This window comes from Bacillus rossius, chromosome 2 (assembly GCF_032445375.1).
Source record: "Bacillus rossius redtenbacheri isolate Brsri chromosome 2, Brsri_v3, whole genome shotgun sequence".
NCBI classification, from domain to species: domain Eukaryota; kingdom Metazoa; phylum Arthropoda; class Insecta; order Phasmatodea; family Bacillidae; genus Bacillus; species Bacillus rossius.
The window spans coordinates 123,586,960-123,603,407 of NC_086331.1; the positions used below are offsets into that span (position 1 = coordinate 123,586,960).

At 37.1% G+C, this 16,448-nt stretch overlaps 2 protein-coding genes across 2 annotated transcripts in view; one reads left to right on the plus strand and one right to left on the minus strand.

Moving 5' to 3' along the window:
- LOC134528976 (sorting nexin-17-like) overlaps positions 1–16,448 on the minus strand; it is a 290,609-nt gene that overhangs the window by 74,923 nt on the left and 199,238 nt on the right. The window lies entirely within an intron of this gene.
- Positions 1–16,448, plus strand: part of LOC134529886 (WASH complex subunit 1-like) — a 30,200-nt gene that overhangs the window by 416 nt on the left and 13,336 nt on the right. The window contains exons 2-3 of the mRNA XM_063364445.1: positions 7,058–7,201; positions 11,554–11,693. Coding sequence (XP_063220515.1) covers positions 7,058–7,201; positions 11,554–11,693 — 284 coding nt within the window. The remainder of the gene's footprint in view (positions 1–7,057; positions 7,202–11,553; positions 11,694–16,448) is intronic.

Genomic DNA, 16,448 nt, shown 5'->3' on the forward strand with positions numbered 1-16,448 from the left:
AGCACATTGATAGGAGGGGTTTAGGGTGTGGACCTTCACATGTTTGTTTAGCACAAAACATGTTTTTGTATGAAACTATTGGATATCGTATTATATACTACAGCTCACTTTTCTAGTACCTATATAATATGATACTGAATACATTTTCCCCATGGATTGTTTTGTAAACTATATCCCACCTAGTTTAGCCAGTGGTGGCGAATGTAGGTGTGCGTCAATGTCTGGATTGAAATTAAAATATTTTTTAATGAAATAAACATCATTGTGGGGTAGAGATTGTCGTGGTGGGTGTACATTTAAAGAATAGGCAGTGGCACAAATAAAGGCCAGGCAGGCATAAGGAGTGGAAGTGCATGAGAGGCAAAGTTCGGTGGCAGGCAAGTGGGTGACTAGGTTAAGGATGTGTGGGTGAATTGAAAGGGTTGTGGGAAAGTGTGGAGGAAGAGGGATAGTGGCATACATTGTGATATGTATGAAGACTGGTTTTTACTTTTTTTGTGGAGGTGTGATGGTGGGGGTAGAAGGTCTCGAGAATGAAGAGTGGATTTGCAAGAAGTATGGCTTAACAAAGGTAGGTAGGTCAAATGCAGAATGTGCGAAGGATGGGAATCAATTGCAGGTGATGGGAAGGGAGTCAGGGCAGTCGGGTGTAACCCAGGGGAGGAAATGGTTGTGGAATATGTTCTGTGAGACGTTAAAGAAGGGGAGATGCGGAAAGAGGAGAAAGCTAAGGGAAATAAAAGGAGGGAGGAAATCTTACAGCAGGTGGAGCAGAACAAAAATGGGATATTGAAAAGGTTGGAAGAGTATAGGACAGATAGAAAAGTAATAGACAGATGTAATAAACTTGAGGAAGCAGAGAACCTAAATAGGGCCCTAGATGAAATGGAGGGCAGGTATACAGAGGAGCAAAGTGTAGGTTTCCAAGGAAAGGAAATAGATGGGGAGGTGGTGTGATGAGCAGACAAGGATGGGGACCTACAAAACGTAGTAAACCAGTTAAGAGCAGATTTGAAGGTGAGTAAAATGATAGAAAATGCTAGGCTGAGGGAACATACTGATATGGTGAGGGGGCTAGAGAATGAGATCAGCAGATTGAAGGGACTAAATGGCACTTTAGAAGAGAAAGTGAAGGTTAGCTGTGTAGTACCTACTATGTTTAAGTGTAAGAGAAGGCTAAAAGCATTAACTTTGGCAATAAGTCAGTAAATAAATAAATAAAATCCCTTTCAGCACAGCCTACAGGCATAGGTAGATTTTGAAGTATCTATTTATTCTGGAAATATTTTGGAAACTTCTATAAACTTCTGGAACGTTTTAATTACATAACGTACATAACATATTTATGATCTCTAATGTCACAAAATTATTTATGATGTAAATATTTTCTTATTTTTCATGCAGCAAAAATATTATGAATATTTCTAACTCAATGTATCCAGCATTTAATATCTTAGAATAAATTTCATATTATATGCCATCTAAGGAAATTATTTAATTTTTTTGACCTTCAAACACTATTTTTCATCCCTTGTACTCATCATGTGGTCATATAAAAATTTGCTTTGCACCAAGTTTTAAGATAATGATGGTTTAAAATAAATACGAAGAAATTTAATACTAAGGAAGTTTTCAATTTTTTTAAATTTCATCCCTTGTTTTACGGTAGTAATTCATTTAATAAAAAATTGTTTCATCCAAAGGTTTAGAGGAAGTTTAGGATTTATATAATAAATTATAATGGTTTTGATAGTATATCTGTTTAAAGAAAGTATTTTTTTACTTTCATACCATGTTATTTCTACCCTTTGCAATATTGTTAGCTAAAAATGTATTTTAACAGTAGTTTTAGACAATATTTAGAAATAAAAACAAATAAGAATGGATTCAATAGTGTACATGGAAGGGAAGTTTTATTTATTTTCTTATTTCAACCCCAGGTTTTTCAACCCCTTGCAATAATTGTTTGTGTTATCAAAAATTTGTCATACAAATGTTATAGATAAAAATTATAAGATTTACAAACAGTTTGAACGGATTTGAGAGTGTGCATACTAAGGAAGTTATAAATTGTCAGGGCGCTTGCACACGCACCGGTATTTTCCCGGTGCTAGCTCCGGCAACGGATCCGGCGCCCGGAGCTGTCCTTGCACACGCTCCGGTTTATTCCAGAGCCCTCTCCGGCAGCGGCTCCGGCGCCGGCAGTGATGTCCATGCACACGCACCAGCAAGCCGCTAGTTTGGTTTCAGCATCCGCGGTAGAAACATGTGCCCCGTTTGGAACAGGAGGTTGTACATATTGTACTTGCTACCTATTTTTGTTTGCTGTTTTCTGTCCATGTCATGAAATTTAGGTTCCAAACATGCACACACTTCCAGCCATGCGTTCTGCATCTCTGTGCGATCTTTAAAACTATGGCTGGTTTTGTCCCACAAACACGGTCTGGTTTCTACCAATTCAATCAGCGTCACAGAGTCGTACCTGAACCCTGCCATCTCACAAGTCTTTGCTGCACTGTGCCAGTGTTTTGTATTGTGCGAGCGACTGAGGTACCTGCTGTGATGGCCAGGGCCTTACTAGGGGGGGGGGGGGGGGAAGCGGGGCATACGCCCCGGGCGCAAAGCTGTGGGGGCGCCGAAATCGCTTGCATTGCAATTCCTACTACAACTGGTAACTGGTAACAAGTTTTTTAACTTGCATGCCAGGAATGTCTAATCTGATTATAATATAACGTCTCAACATATTTAATGAACAAGTCTAGTGATTATACGGACTACTTTATGGACATTGTGGGTTCATGCATGGAAGTTACAGTAGCACAGAAACTGTTACATGTAGGTATGGAAAATGCTTAAATAGCACCATTTTTCCGTGGGAGGGCCCCCGGACACCCCGCTTTATTGGTGTGGTATGTGCAAAAAAAGAGGGGGGGTGGGTGGGGCACATGAATCCATTCATGCCCCGGGGGCCAGAGACTCTAGTTGCGGCCCTGGTGACGACAGCCCACTCCCCTGCCCAGCTCCACGCCGGGCAGGTAGTCCGGATTATCGAGGTCCTCTCCGGCTGCACTCCGGCATGCCGGCAGCCGGACCCGTTTCCCTGCCGGCCCGGACTGCGTGTGCGGCACTCCATAAGGAACTGTTGTCTTGTGAGTCCTCCGGTGCCGGTGCCAACTCCGGCTCCGGTTGTGCCGGAGCGTGTGCAAGCGCCCTCATTCAACCCCTGTTTATTCCACCCCTTGCAGTCATGGTAGGTCGTATAGAAAAATCACTTTAGCAAAATTTGTAGATAATAATTCAAGGTTTTACAATAAATTAGAATTAATTTATTAGGTTGCATATTAAGGGAGTTATGAATTTTTTTGTATTTCAACCCCTGTTATTTTCCACCCCTTGCAGTAATGGTTGGTCATATAAAAAATAATTCCCGACGAAAGTTGTAGATAATATTTTTAGGTTTTGCAATGAAAAGGAATGGATTTAATAGTGTGCAAGGTACTGATTTTATGAATTTTTTAAAATTTCTACCCCTCTTTTTTTCAAACCTTTGCAACAATGGTTCGTCTTATCAAAAATTATTTCAGACAAAAGTTTTAGATAAAAATTATAAGATTAACTAATACTTTGAACTAATTTGATGGTGTGCCTGCGAACAGAGTTATGATATTTTTTGTATGTGGTGGTGATATGACGTGTTGTCGGGAAAGGTTTTGTTATGTTTTTTTTGTATGTGGTGGTGATATGACGTGTTGTCGGGAAAGGTTTTATGTTTTTTTTTGTATCTGGTGGTGATATGACGTGTTGTTTGGAAAGGTTTTGTTATGTTTTTTTGTATGTGGTGGTGATATGACGTGTTGTCGAGAAAGGTTTTGTTATGGTTTTTTTTTGTATCTGGTGGTGATATAACGTGTTGTCTGGAAAGGTTTTGTTATGTTTTTTTTGTATCTGGTGGTGATATGACGTGTTGTCGGGAAAGGTTTTGTTATGTTTTTTTTTTGTATCAGGTGGTGATATGACGTGTTGTCTGGAAAGGTTTTGTTATGTTTTTTTTGTATCTGGTGGTGATACGACGTGTTGTCGGGAAGGTTTTGTTATGTTTTTTTTTGTATCTGGTGGTGATATGACGTGTTGTCTGGAAAGGTTTTGTTATGTTTTTTTTTGTATGTGGTGGTGATATGACGTGTTGTCTGGAAAGGTTTTGTTATGTTTTTTTTGTATGTGGTGGTGATATGACGTGTTGTCTGGAAAGGTTTTGTTATGTTTTTTTTGTATGTGGTGGTGATATGACGTGTTGTCTGGAAAGGTTTTGTTATGGTTTTTTTGTATGTGGTGGTGATATGACGTGTTGTCGGAAAGGTTTTGTTGTGGTTGGTTTGGGGAAAAATTAAGGGGGGGGGGGGGGGGGTGGCTGCCCAGATGAGTTTTTGCTCCGGGTAGAAAAAAATCTAGTTATTTCCCTGGTTGGGCATCTATTTGTCTTCTGTCTTTGAGTGAATTAGTGTTGCAAAATGAGAGTTGTGGTTTGGATAACAATTTTGAACTTATATAATGCATTGTTTTATGTACCTTGCCTCAAAATTAATGCTTATTGCTACATGAATAATTATTTAGAGATGTGTGTATTGTAATTACATTTGTGGCATCAGTACGATTATATTAATGTTTACAATATGAGCGGACAAACCAAGCAGTATATTCAGGCATTCAGAGACTTGTATTCGCAAGAGTTTCCGTGTATTATCAAGTCTGACAAAGGTAATATGTTATGCTTTCTGTACGGTTTGTGGGAGTAGTCTAGATCCAGACACCATAACAATATTGATGACATCACCAACATGGCAGTGCTGATGTCATTATCACCCCTACATTCTTACAGGACAAGCACAGGAATTTGGGGTGTTTTGGGCGGAGAACATTCACATGCTTGTTTTACACAAACCACGTTTCTCTGTCGAACTAACTTTCTGGTATGGTATTTTATACTAAAGCCATACCTATTCTAGTATAGAACACAATACCAAAGTAATATTTCATGTGGTATCGTGTTCAGTAACCATCGAATTCTTCACTGTTGCCAAAAGAGAACTTCACGTCAGTAGGTAAGTCAGATGTTCATAAACCTTAATGTTCTTCCCTCCATCAAGCATGACAATAAAGCTGTCTGGAACAAAATAATTATTACATGTCCTGTTTACTGCACACAAGACTGTTTACAACTGGCATGGTACGCCAGACAACCAGCATACCAAAACACACACACTGCCAACCTAACACAACCACACTGTTCGGAACAACACATGTTCGGAACAACACACAACAGTTTCCGGACAATACGCAACAAGAATCTATTAATTTTGAAAGAAAAAATTCAAGTAAAAGAAAAGCTGATAATGATTTTAAGGTCTCAGACGGAAAATGTCTTGTGCATTCTTGTAAGTAAATGATTCTAATTATTTTAACAGTCAAATGCTAAATTTACGTTGTGAAGAAAAGCAATTTCTCTTCCTCTCATTGCCACTGAATAGAGCCTTCTGCATGTTTTTGTTGCATGTGATACCCATATTTGAGAAGGTATCATAATGCTCTAGGCATCAGAACCACAAATTCACATTTTGTGACATATGCTCTGCGACTTTTGATAGAGCTATTATCTATGTTTGTGAAGACTGCTGCTATTAAGAATGTGGATGTTCTTGTTGTTAGATATCATGCTGTTGAAAATCACAGACAAGACTCTGATATAGTTATTGTAAGATAACTAAAAGCATCTGACAAAAAAGCTATTAATGAATCTGTGAAAAAGTATTTTATCACTTCATGTGACTATATTGTGAATAATTTTTCTCTGAAGAATGAAGTTTTGAAGAAAGCTAGTGCTGCAAACATTGAGGGCATTGAAAAGTCAGCTTTTCTGATTTTGAGTACTTACTGAATTTGTTTCCTGTAATGTTACCATTGCAAGACAGTGAAACAAAGAGCATGTCCATGAATGATCTTCACAATCAGTTCATTTTCCTTCAGCTGGAAGACCTTCCATGTTTAACACAGAGTTCCAGTATTGTGAAAAAATGGGTCAGTGTCGCAAATATGAAAAGTATAACTGGGAAACCAAAATTTGGTAGACTACCTGGAGTAATGTTTTTCATACTCACAACCCTCACAGTAATCCAGAATGTGAGACTGTGTTTAGTTTGGTCAAGAACACCAGAACCCATTTAAGATCCCAGTTGTCAAATAACTGTCCAGAAAGCATATTGGTAATTAAATCCAGACAAGTGGGTTTTTGCTATGATCAGAAATTTTCTGACAATTTACTTCAAAAAGCTAAGAAAAAGCAACTGCAGCATCACTCAAGTGTTATCCTTAAGAAAAAATAGCTAGTTAAAAAGTTGTAGTAAATTTATGATATTAACTGATGATGAGTGCAATATTGTTGTAAAGTACTATAAGAAGGAAGTTGTGTGCAAACTATGAAATTAACAATGCAAAAATTTTTTTTTGGTAGATAGTATAAAATGTACAGTATTTAGTAATTTGTCAGGTTTAATCGTAGAGTAACCAATTTGCAGTGTTTTATTCACGCTAAAAAAAAATTGTACTGGATTGGGAATTTAAAAAGTTGGGAAGTATGTATGTGGTTGGTTTATGTTAACTGACCACTGACCAGAGCAAAGTGACAGTGATAACTCACTGGACTTATATTTTAGATGACACGGGTTAAAATTTTGGTCCGGCCATTCTGATTTTGGTTTGTTATGGTTTCCCAAAATCATGCCAGGCAAAGGGTGGTATATGATTTTTTTCTGTCTAGGCTATGGCCAATTTAGTTCTCGATATTTCTGATATTTGGTTATCTGTGTTTTTGTCTCTAGTGTTCTGGCTGTTGGCAATGCATAAAATCCATTAAAAATAAAAATTAGACCAAATTACTTACGTACCTATTAATCCATAATTGTAAATTTATGATTGTTGAAAAAAATAAAGGTTGTAGACTCATAACTTAACATTTGTATCTAATTGTAATTTGTTGTTAATGTTGAAATTTGTCTTTTAACAGGTGTTTTCAAGTGCCAAGCACCCTGTCACTGATTTGTATTGTGACTACAGCACACTATTCTCACTGGACTCTGCATTGGATAGCCAATGTGGAAATAAGAAAATTAAAAGTAAACATTCACCAGTTGAGGCCATGGTGTTAAAGGTTGGTTTATATGTTTATAGTTTTTTTTAATCATGATTTTACTTTTTATTGATTGACTGCAGACTTAAAAAAGTATAGAGTTCTTAAAAAGGTTTTTGTCTCATATTGTAAACAAGGCATAGTGAAGTTAAATATATTCTTTCTATTGTAAAAAAAAATCAATAGAATTTGTTTTAGGATTATGCCCATGTTGGTACAAAATTTTCACATTTTTAACATTTAAGAGTACACCTATCCCTCGCTTAGCACGACTAATATATAATAACACTCAACTATAAATATGTCACACCATTAATCTTTATATGCCTCCCATCACACTTTGTATGACAAATACGACACCACGTAACGGGAGATAAGTGGTTATGTACTTTAACGTCAGTCGGCTGGCTGACTTGCCCGCCCGGGCGTGATCTTCAACTCACGTCGCGTACCTTTCCAACAATCACCGATATTACTGTCCGGATAATTATATTTTATTTTTCAAAAATTAAAGTGCTTATTCGTGCATCACCACCTGGTTCACACCAATCCTGTCAGGCCAATGATTATTTTTTTTTCATTGCAACATTCATTTAACAACCTTTTACATGTGAATCATCTGTTAATTTCTGATCTGGAATCTAATGTCAAATATATTCCCGGTAGTACAACCAACAGCATCAGACTTATATAAACTTTTGATAAGTGTCCTTATTTTGTACGATTTTGCGCACAACTAGTGTGACCAACATAAGTGTGGCCTTCATGACAATCTGCGCGCCGTTATACTTCTAGTTTTGTATCAAATACTGGAACACGATGCATTATGAGTCCTCAAGCACGTACAGTTACCGGCTGCGGAATGGGTGACGTTGCTTTTGTTTGAGTGAATTCCCTGTCCCTGGCTAGACTGAGTTCACAGCCCGGTCTGTGGCCAGGCGACAATGGTACGGCACGACGGCATACGCGCGGACGTAAAAACATTTGGGCCTTTAGACTCCATAGCCACAATTTAAGTTGTCATAGCTGATGTTTGTACAACAGCCAATAGCGTAGACAGACCTGCATGCGCATCTCTTCCCCCCTTGTTTGGCTAACTGTATCCCACCGCACATATGTTGTTTACAGAAGTTGAAACAGACTTTGTGGCATCATGCCCGACTTTTTTTTTGCCTGCGTAGATTTTGTGTTAACTGAAATTTACAGACGTGCTATTCAAGACTGAGGCAGTAAAACTAACGCTACGCTAAATGAAACCGCGCAATCTGAAGTCGTGCTAAGTGAGGGATAGGTGTAGTCGTATTAGGGAGGCTTTGGAGGTGACACCAACCACTAAAATGAGCAGGTATTTATAATGTATAAGAAAATAATTGGTTTAAGTTGATACATCATAAAAATCCAGTCAAAAAATGATGTTTACCCTTTGAGAAAACTTGGAAAACCAGGAAATGTAAGGAAGTTTAGAGCAAGATGAGAGATTAAATTCCATGGTTTTATGTTTCTATTATTTTTAAATTTGTATTTAAATGTGAGATAATTAATGGACATGGCTAATGGCTTACAGTTAACTCTTTACATAATTATTTTAAGGAGTCTCATTGTGAGGAGAGCATCATTGACATAATTTCATATGTCAGATACAAATCATGAGTTCCTTGCATCTGTGTCAGATTAACTTTGAATATGCACTCACAGTCTGAATCTCAGGACAACTTAGAAACAATACATCAATAGACGATTGCACGTTTCCCTCTTGGGTCCGAAGTTGGCTGTGGCATCTTTTTGAGCAGCTCCTGGCCGGCTGCATCGTGGTCCAGCCCTGAGGCAGCCTGCTTGCTCAATGTTTTTCTACCATGGTTACTGTATTTCACTACTTTGAAAAGCTCATCCTTATGTAATGTGGCAATGGTTAGGCCCCTGCCGCTCAGAGCATTGCTCCAAGAACTTCTGTGGCTTACATGGGTGAAGTATGCTGTTTTTACAACATCCATAAGGTCGAGAATAAGGACCTAGTTTTTAAAAATTGGTGAAATTGCAAAATTTTAATTTAATTTTTTAAAAATAATAAGTTATTAGTTCCCAAATCATAAAGTAAGTGTAAATTACTAAATTAGGAAAAGAAAAATTAAATATTAACTGTTAGGCACGAGAAGCAGACTTTAATTTGATAAAAGTTAGGTAGGTCAATTTGGATATTGCATTGCCTATTAGCTATTACTAAGCATTATCTTAATTGCAAAATTTATGATAGGTGTTAAAAAAAATACTGAAATGTTTAAAATCTATAAATTGATCTAATTAATTTTTTAATAAAAGTTAAATAGTGTTATGTCATTTTATTTAGTGGATTTATTTTGTAGGAGTTGAGTGGCTATTTGGAAGAAAGCAAGAATTTCATGATGTGAACGTGTCTAGACTTAAAATAATATGTTGTACATTCTTATGATGTTTCAAATAGAGATAACTGAATGCATTGTTTCTGCGCTTATAACTGAAACATTTACACATCAAGGGGTTTATAATTGATTTTATAATAATATGTTTTACACTCTTGGGGAAGCCAAGGTGAAACAATATTGAAACTGGTATGTGGTGAAACTATTGTGAACTTTATATGCATCTTGTGGCACTGTCAGTTTAACGAAAGTTACCGACATGACCTACAAAAATGTAGTGTAGGCTGTCACAGCCTATGAGGGCAACCAAAAACATATCAAGCCATTTAAACAAAAAAATTATGAACTCTAATGAAGGAAATTCACACCTATGAGGACAACCAGTCAGGTTCAATTTGAAATGCCAAAGTTGCAAGCAGGAAACACAAATATCAATCAGTCACATCGCAGGATGGAGAACATATTAAAACCCTAATTATGTAGTAATATGAACTGTACCAGTTACATATTAAGAAACAAATTTTGAGGGCAGTACTGAAACTTAATTTAGAAAAACTACGAATTTATGAGACAAAACTAAATCAAGAAATAAAACTTATGTGAAGAGTATAAAGTAGCATAAACTACCTATACCATATAAATATCTAAATAAAATTAATTGTTAATAGAAAGGCAAACAGTGGTCTAGCATCACGCTTGCAAGATCTTAAATACTGTTTGAGTGCACATACACAGATGGCTCCAAGTGTTGTATGGTAAGCAAAAACTAAATGGAGAAATAAATAAAAATTTGCAGCCTTTAATTTTTACTAATTGTAAAGTACAAAACAATTTACACCTGAGAATTTTTTGCTTGCCAAAAAAAAAAACACAAAATTATTTCTCAGTAAATAACTACAATTCATGTTTTGTTGCATCAGTCAATTGTGTTTATATTATCTAAACTACATTTCACTTAAGTATTCCAATAAATCTGAAACTGCAGGCCATTAAGTGCAAGGAAGGTAAGTTGATTTTATATCTAGTTTTATTCACATGTTGGAATGTATATTAATACATAATGGAAGGATGGCACTCTCTGTACTAAGATTTTTTTTTTGCTGTAAAACATTTTAAATTGCATATGAAACCATTTCAAATTTGTTAAATACAACACACAATCCAGTGCAGTAGTTGAAATAAGACTGGAATAGTAAATTGCATATCTGCAGTTAGGTTTAGAGGTAATCTGTATTTTTTAAAATTATAAATGTGTAAATGATATATTTTTCGTAATAATTTGGAAGTGTTTTGGATTAATCTATATTGCTTGAGAAAGCAATGCCGAAATTCTTGTGAATTGTATCCTGAGTGAGTGAATTTCATCAATAGCAGATTTCATGAAATAATCATGTGGCTAAATAATTTTGTCAATATTGGTCACTTTCAGCAGACAAAGCCCTCCAGTAGCACTGCAATCTTTCACTGCATGCTGTGCTGTAGGTTCTGCTGAATTAGCTGCTGCTAGCAATGTTAATTTTTTCTTCGAATGGAATGATTTATTTCTTACTAGATAATTTTTTTTAATGTTGAAATTATTTTAAAAAATTGCGTATTGTGGATGCAATACAGATAATTTGACACCTGCAACAAATTAATTTGAAGGCAAAGACATAAGAATATTATTACCTTGTAATGAGATTATAGGCCAGTTATAGTTTGAACAACGAAAATTTCTCATCGCTAAGGTCGGCAGAGGTCATTGTTTGTTATTTAATCAGCAGCTGTTTATGTTTCCATCTGACACAACCTTGATGAAAGTGAGTAGAGACACAGTTGTATTTTCCCAAGGCAACTGCTGCAAAAAGTGCTGTGCTGCAGTAGGGCATTTGAATGACTTGCTGCTGCAGCACTTTAACTGCCAAGTGTGCTTGCTCTGTTGCTTTTAATGCTTGCAGTGTGATGCTTTAGGGTATGTTGGGTTTTTTGTTGTTTCAGGAGAAACTTCAGTTTTACCATGTGAAATCTGGAACTCATCAGTCAGGTACAGAAGCGACACCCAAGGAAGGTTTTGGTAGCTTTCCTCAGGCCCTCAGTTCCATTAGCTCTCTGCTTTTATTCAACACTTCAGAAAATCCGTAAGAACCTACATTTGTGATACTGTTTGTAGCTGTGTTCTGTTTGTTTCTTTGCTGAAAACTTGATGGCAAAGGGTTTTAATTTAATTTTTAATTAATACTGTCTTCATTATTTATAGGTGTAGAGGTCCAAGTTTTGAAACAAATAACTAAATAAAATGTTCCTGTGCTTAACATTTTTATTTTTATTCTTATCTACTAGCAGTAATAATAAGTAGTAATACCAAAGATGACGAAACTGGAATAATCCTGTAACTTGATTTGTATCTGCTTCAAATTATGGGTACAAAAGTTTTGATTAAAAATATTAATACTACTTTTTCACTGGTCAGCTTCTAAATATTTTATAACTTTTAATATTTTTTTAATGCCTTTTTAAAGTAGTTTTTTAATCGTCATTTTATTTTATGGTATTTTTAATGTAGTATCACTTGTAACATTTGGTCAATACACTCCTATAAGAGCCATAGTTATTAAGGGGCCCACCTAGTCAGGGTTGTATCTGTGTAGTGAGGCAGGATCATAAGCGTGATGCTTGCTGGTGCTTCTAGCACGGTATCGCTTCTAGGCGCAAGGCTATGAATTGGCGCGCTGTCTTATCGTCGTGCATAGGGCAACTATCAAATTTTAGTGGTAAACATAACATTAGATGGCAGAGAAATGAAGATAAAGGTGTAATGCAAGTCCCTTGGGTGCTTTCATAAATCTGTACCGTGTATTTCTTGTCTAAAAATAACTCCGAAAAAACACATTTTAGCAATTTTCACTCTCCTTAAAGTGCAGTTTAAAAATGGAATATGGAAACAGAATAATACATATGCCATCTTTGTGTTCTTAATGCTTTTTGTAAACAGACACCACTCAGATATCTTGAGTGGTTTTCAAATCATATGGTTTCTTCTGAAGCTCTGAACACCTTATGTGTGTCCAGGAGATTGGCCTTTCAAACATCGAATACAATTTCTTAATTATTATTTTTCACTTAATTTCTTAAAACCGAAAGCAAACTCTAAAGCAAAGTCAGAATATTCAAAACTTCACAGTGGTAATGTAATATTCAATAAATTCACTTTCATTTTAATTCTGCTTTTATTTTAAGTTATGATTCACCCTAGCCCTTCTGAAAGGTTTGGAAAGCAACTAAATATGATTTACCTTGTGGGAAGGCAAATGTTTCAGTGGCAGCAGAGCATATGTTATTTTTATTCTCAAGAGTGACTGCATTGTTCTCTGAAAAGAAGCATAGTCTACATAATTAATTGTATATAGTTTGTAAGTCCGATTCCTGCTCATTATTTTTTAACGTCTCATTGACGAGATGATAATAAATCAATAAATACTTTGGTGACCAATTACTACTACTTTTATCTTTTAATGGCATCTATTCAATTAGTTCTCCACTTCATTATGTGCAAGTGTAAGTATCCCATCCATTGTAATGTGGCTTAGGTCATGAACTAACTGGCATTTTGTTAGTGTTCTGTGTTCTTGGCGACAACTCTCTTGCCGCTAGAACCGAAGAGTAATTTATTTATTTTCTGTGTATTTTTTTTGGCATTCTTTTGACATTTTTTGAAGTTGTATCATCCCCTTTACATCATCCCAATGTGAGGTTCTGTTCCCTGAACTCGTCTCATTTCGCACAACCTCATGTGTGTGCCCCCTTAAAACGTACTCCCATTGGTTGTGACGTCACACCCATCGGGTGATCCCCTGGGCTATGCAGCTGTCTTTGGGTCTTTGCGTGGAAGCGCTTCTAGGCCAGACACGCTCACTCCCCTTCCCCCGAGCCGCTGTTCTCCATTGCTACCGTCTGTTTACAAACACAGCCTTTGATGACAACCAAGCTAGCATTCAACCTGACTTTCTACAATCTATTTTACTATTACTTTATTACTGATCTTTGTTTAAATGTTTTTTGTGATAGTTTGTGTATAACAAATGCTAAGTTTCAGTAAACATTAGTTTGTGTTTCACAACCTCTCAAGGATCATCCCACATATTCCATATTTATTTTACAATATAGAGTTTAGTATAGTGTATATGTATCTTGTATTATTAAGAGAACTTAGAGTAAGAGTTTTTTTATTTAATAATAGTTTTGGTTTTAATTAAAACAAATAATTTTTTCTTCGGAATTATTGTTCCTGAGTACATTAAAAAATATATATATAATTCTTTTATAAATTAAAGCTAAGAGGCATCAGTTTGACAACATCTGAGGAGAGCTTGCCAAGGCAGAGTTACAACTTCCCTCATAATCTAAATCTTGATGTCCTAGAAGGCTGTCAGACCTTTTATTTGCTTTTGGCCAATAAACTTAAATGAGGAAATTGAAAAACCTTTACAGCAGGCTCCAGTCTTGTTTTCCAAACTAAAAACAAATTGCCTTTGTTGGACACCACCCTTTCAGTTCCTCAAACAATGATTTCAATCCTTCAAGGCCAAATGCCAGAGACGATTACAGTTTCGGTGTCTCAGACAAAAACACCTCCTGAAGTTTTGCAGTCTGATGAAACTTTACCAGATATTGACACAGCTTCCACCCCTTCGCCATCATTGTCTCCACCCTTTAAACTTACACCCTCTCCACCTGCCTCTCATACCTTTATCCCCTTTTCACCTGCTCAACCAGTGTTTTCCACTGCCATTTTTCCACCCTAATGCTTCTCAGTAGTTACTGCCATACCATTAACCAATCACACTGTCACCATCATCACCTATTCCCACCCTTTCCACAAACCATTTTTCACTCCTTCCCACCTGTCCAATATATTTTACCTTTTCCACCATCACCATTCACAATCCCAACAAACAATTTTCTTCTGGTGTTACTTCTGTTCAAACCACCCCTGCCCTTCACACTTTGCCCTTTGTCCAAGGTTCACCACTACCAAAAACAACCCCTATTCCTCCATTAACAAATGTCAAACCTATCATACCTTTATTTACATATACCCAGCCTCAGTTTCCACCCCACTTGCAGCTTCCAAAACTCATCCCTGCGGTCACATTGAATCTTACAGGCATACCTCAAAACCTCAAAACAACCCCCAAACCTCAACCCCTAACCACCACTAACACCAAACCCCCTCTCAAATCACTCACATGTTCATCAACCTGTAACAGCTCATGGGTGTGAATACCAATTCTATGGGAAAATTGCCTACCCTATCAAGTGCTTAATTTTGGCACTCCCCAAAGCTAATTGGCTAAGCCTAAAACATTTATTGCATTACCTCATCAAACTACACCAAAAAAGTAACATATCCGACAAACATTGCTTGAAGTAATAGTAATAGTCCCTTTCACCAAGCCACCACTAAGTAAACATACTGTTACGTGTGGGGGGAAACTGGTCCAGAAAGGATAGCTCAATTAATTAATTGCAATTTTCTTTCTTAGCTAATTTTTACACTGTTAATCAAATTAATACAATTCAGTTGTCTGTTCACAAATTAATCAGACATTCATAAGTCCACTATTTACTTTCCTCACTGGAGCTCTGCTTGACAGTGGCTCCCTCTACTGTTCGTCTCTGACCACGCACCGGTGTCCCAACACACTGCGTCGCACTACTCACTCGTTTACACCACAGCACCGTCCCAGATGCACCAATTATCGCACAATAATCCCGCTTGTCATCCGCTTATCGCTCGCCAAGGGGTCACTTGCCCTCTTAACTTCACTGCCCAAGGATTCGCCGTTGCCACCAGTCTTGCACACACACATGCTGCAGGTCAGCATCCGTCTTTTATACACCTGCCAAGTCCGGCCCAGGAAAGGTCTGTTAATCCTATGAAGTGTTGTGTCATCGCAGTCAACTTAACACTAGAAGCTGCGAGAACATTGGTGTCTAGTTACATGTTGAAACAAACTTTGTGGCGTCATCCCCGACACTTTTTTTTTGTTTGCGGAGAGTTCGCGCTAACTGAAATTTACAGACGTGCTATTCAAGACTGGGCAGTAAAATTAACATCACTCTAAATGAATTCGCGCAATCTGAAGATGTGCTGAGTGAGGGATTGCTATAATCATCTTCTTTGTCTCGTTTTGATTTGCTTTAGGCAGCTGCCGTGGGGCCTATCTTTTGGTTTTTCATTGCCTGTGTTAATGTGATGGTAGAGTAGATGCATTCTTCTAAGATCCGTATCCCCCAAGCAGAAAGTTTTAGAGCTAAGGCTCTTCTGAGATCACTTTAATAACTGCTCTAGTTCAGGGCTTAGTGGTGGTAGAGTTTGGTTTTGAGGTGGAGAATTCACACTGGGTATTCCAAAGGACTGGTTCACAATTAGCTATTATTGGTTCTGTTTGTTTCAAAACACTCATTTTTGAATTTAGATTGGACATCCTTAATGGCACGATCTCACCAACCTTAGTAATGCTGCGGGTGAACAGGATTTTCTTTGGCCAATTGTCATATCTGGCTCGATGATGTGGGTCATGTTGCCCCTAGAGTCTGTATTCTGGTTACTATTATTAGTCCATAATTGGCTGGAATTGAAACATTTTCATTGTTACTACCAGTATTATGGGAATTTCTACCTCTTCCCCTTTGATTCGCAATACCTGACCTTCCGTGTAAAAAAAAAAAAACTGTATTGATTCATGATGTCCATTTTCAAGATGATCTCATCAGTGATATCAGCAACAAGAAATGTCCTCAAAAATCTGTTCCTATCTATACCTTCAAATCCAGCTGTCTGTGCACAGGTGATGTGTCTCCAGTTGTGGTTTTCAGTTTGTATGGGAGTG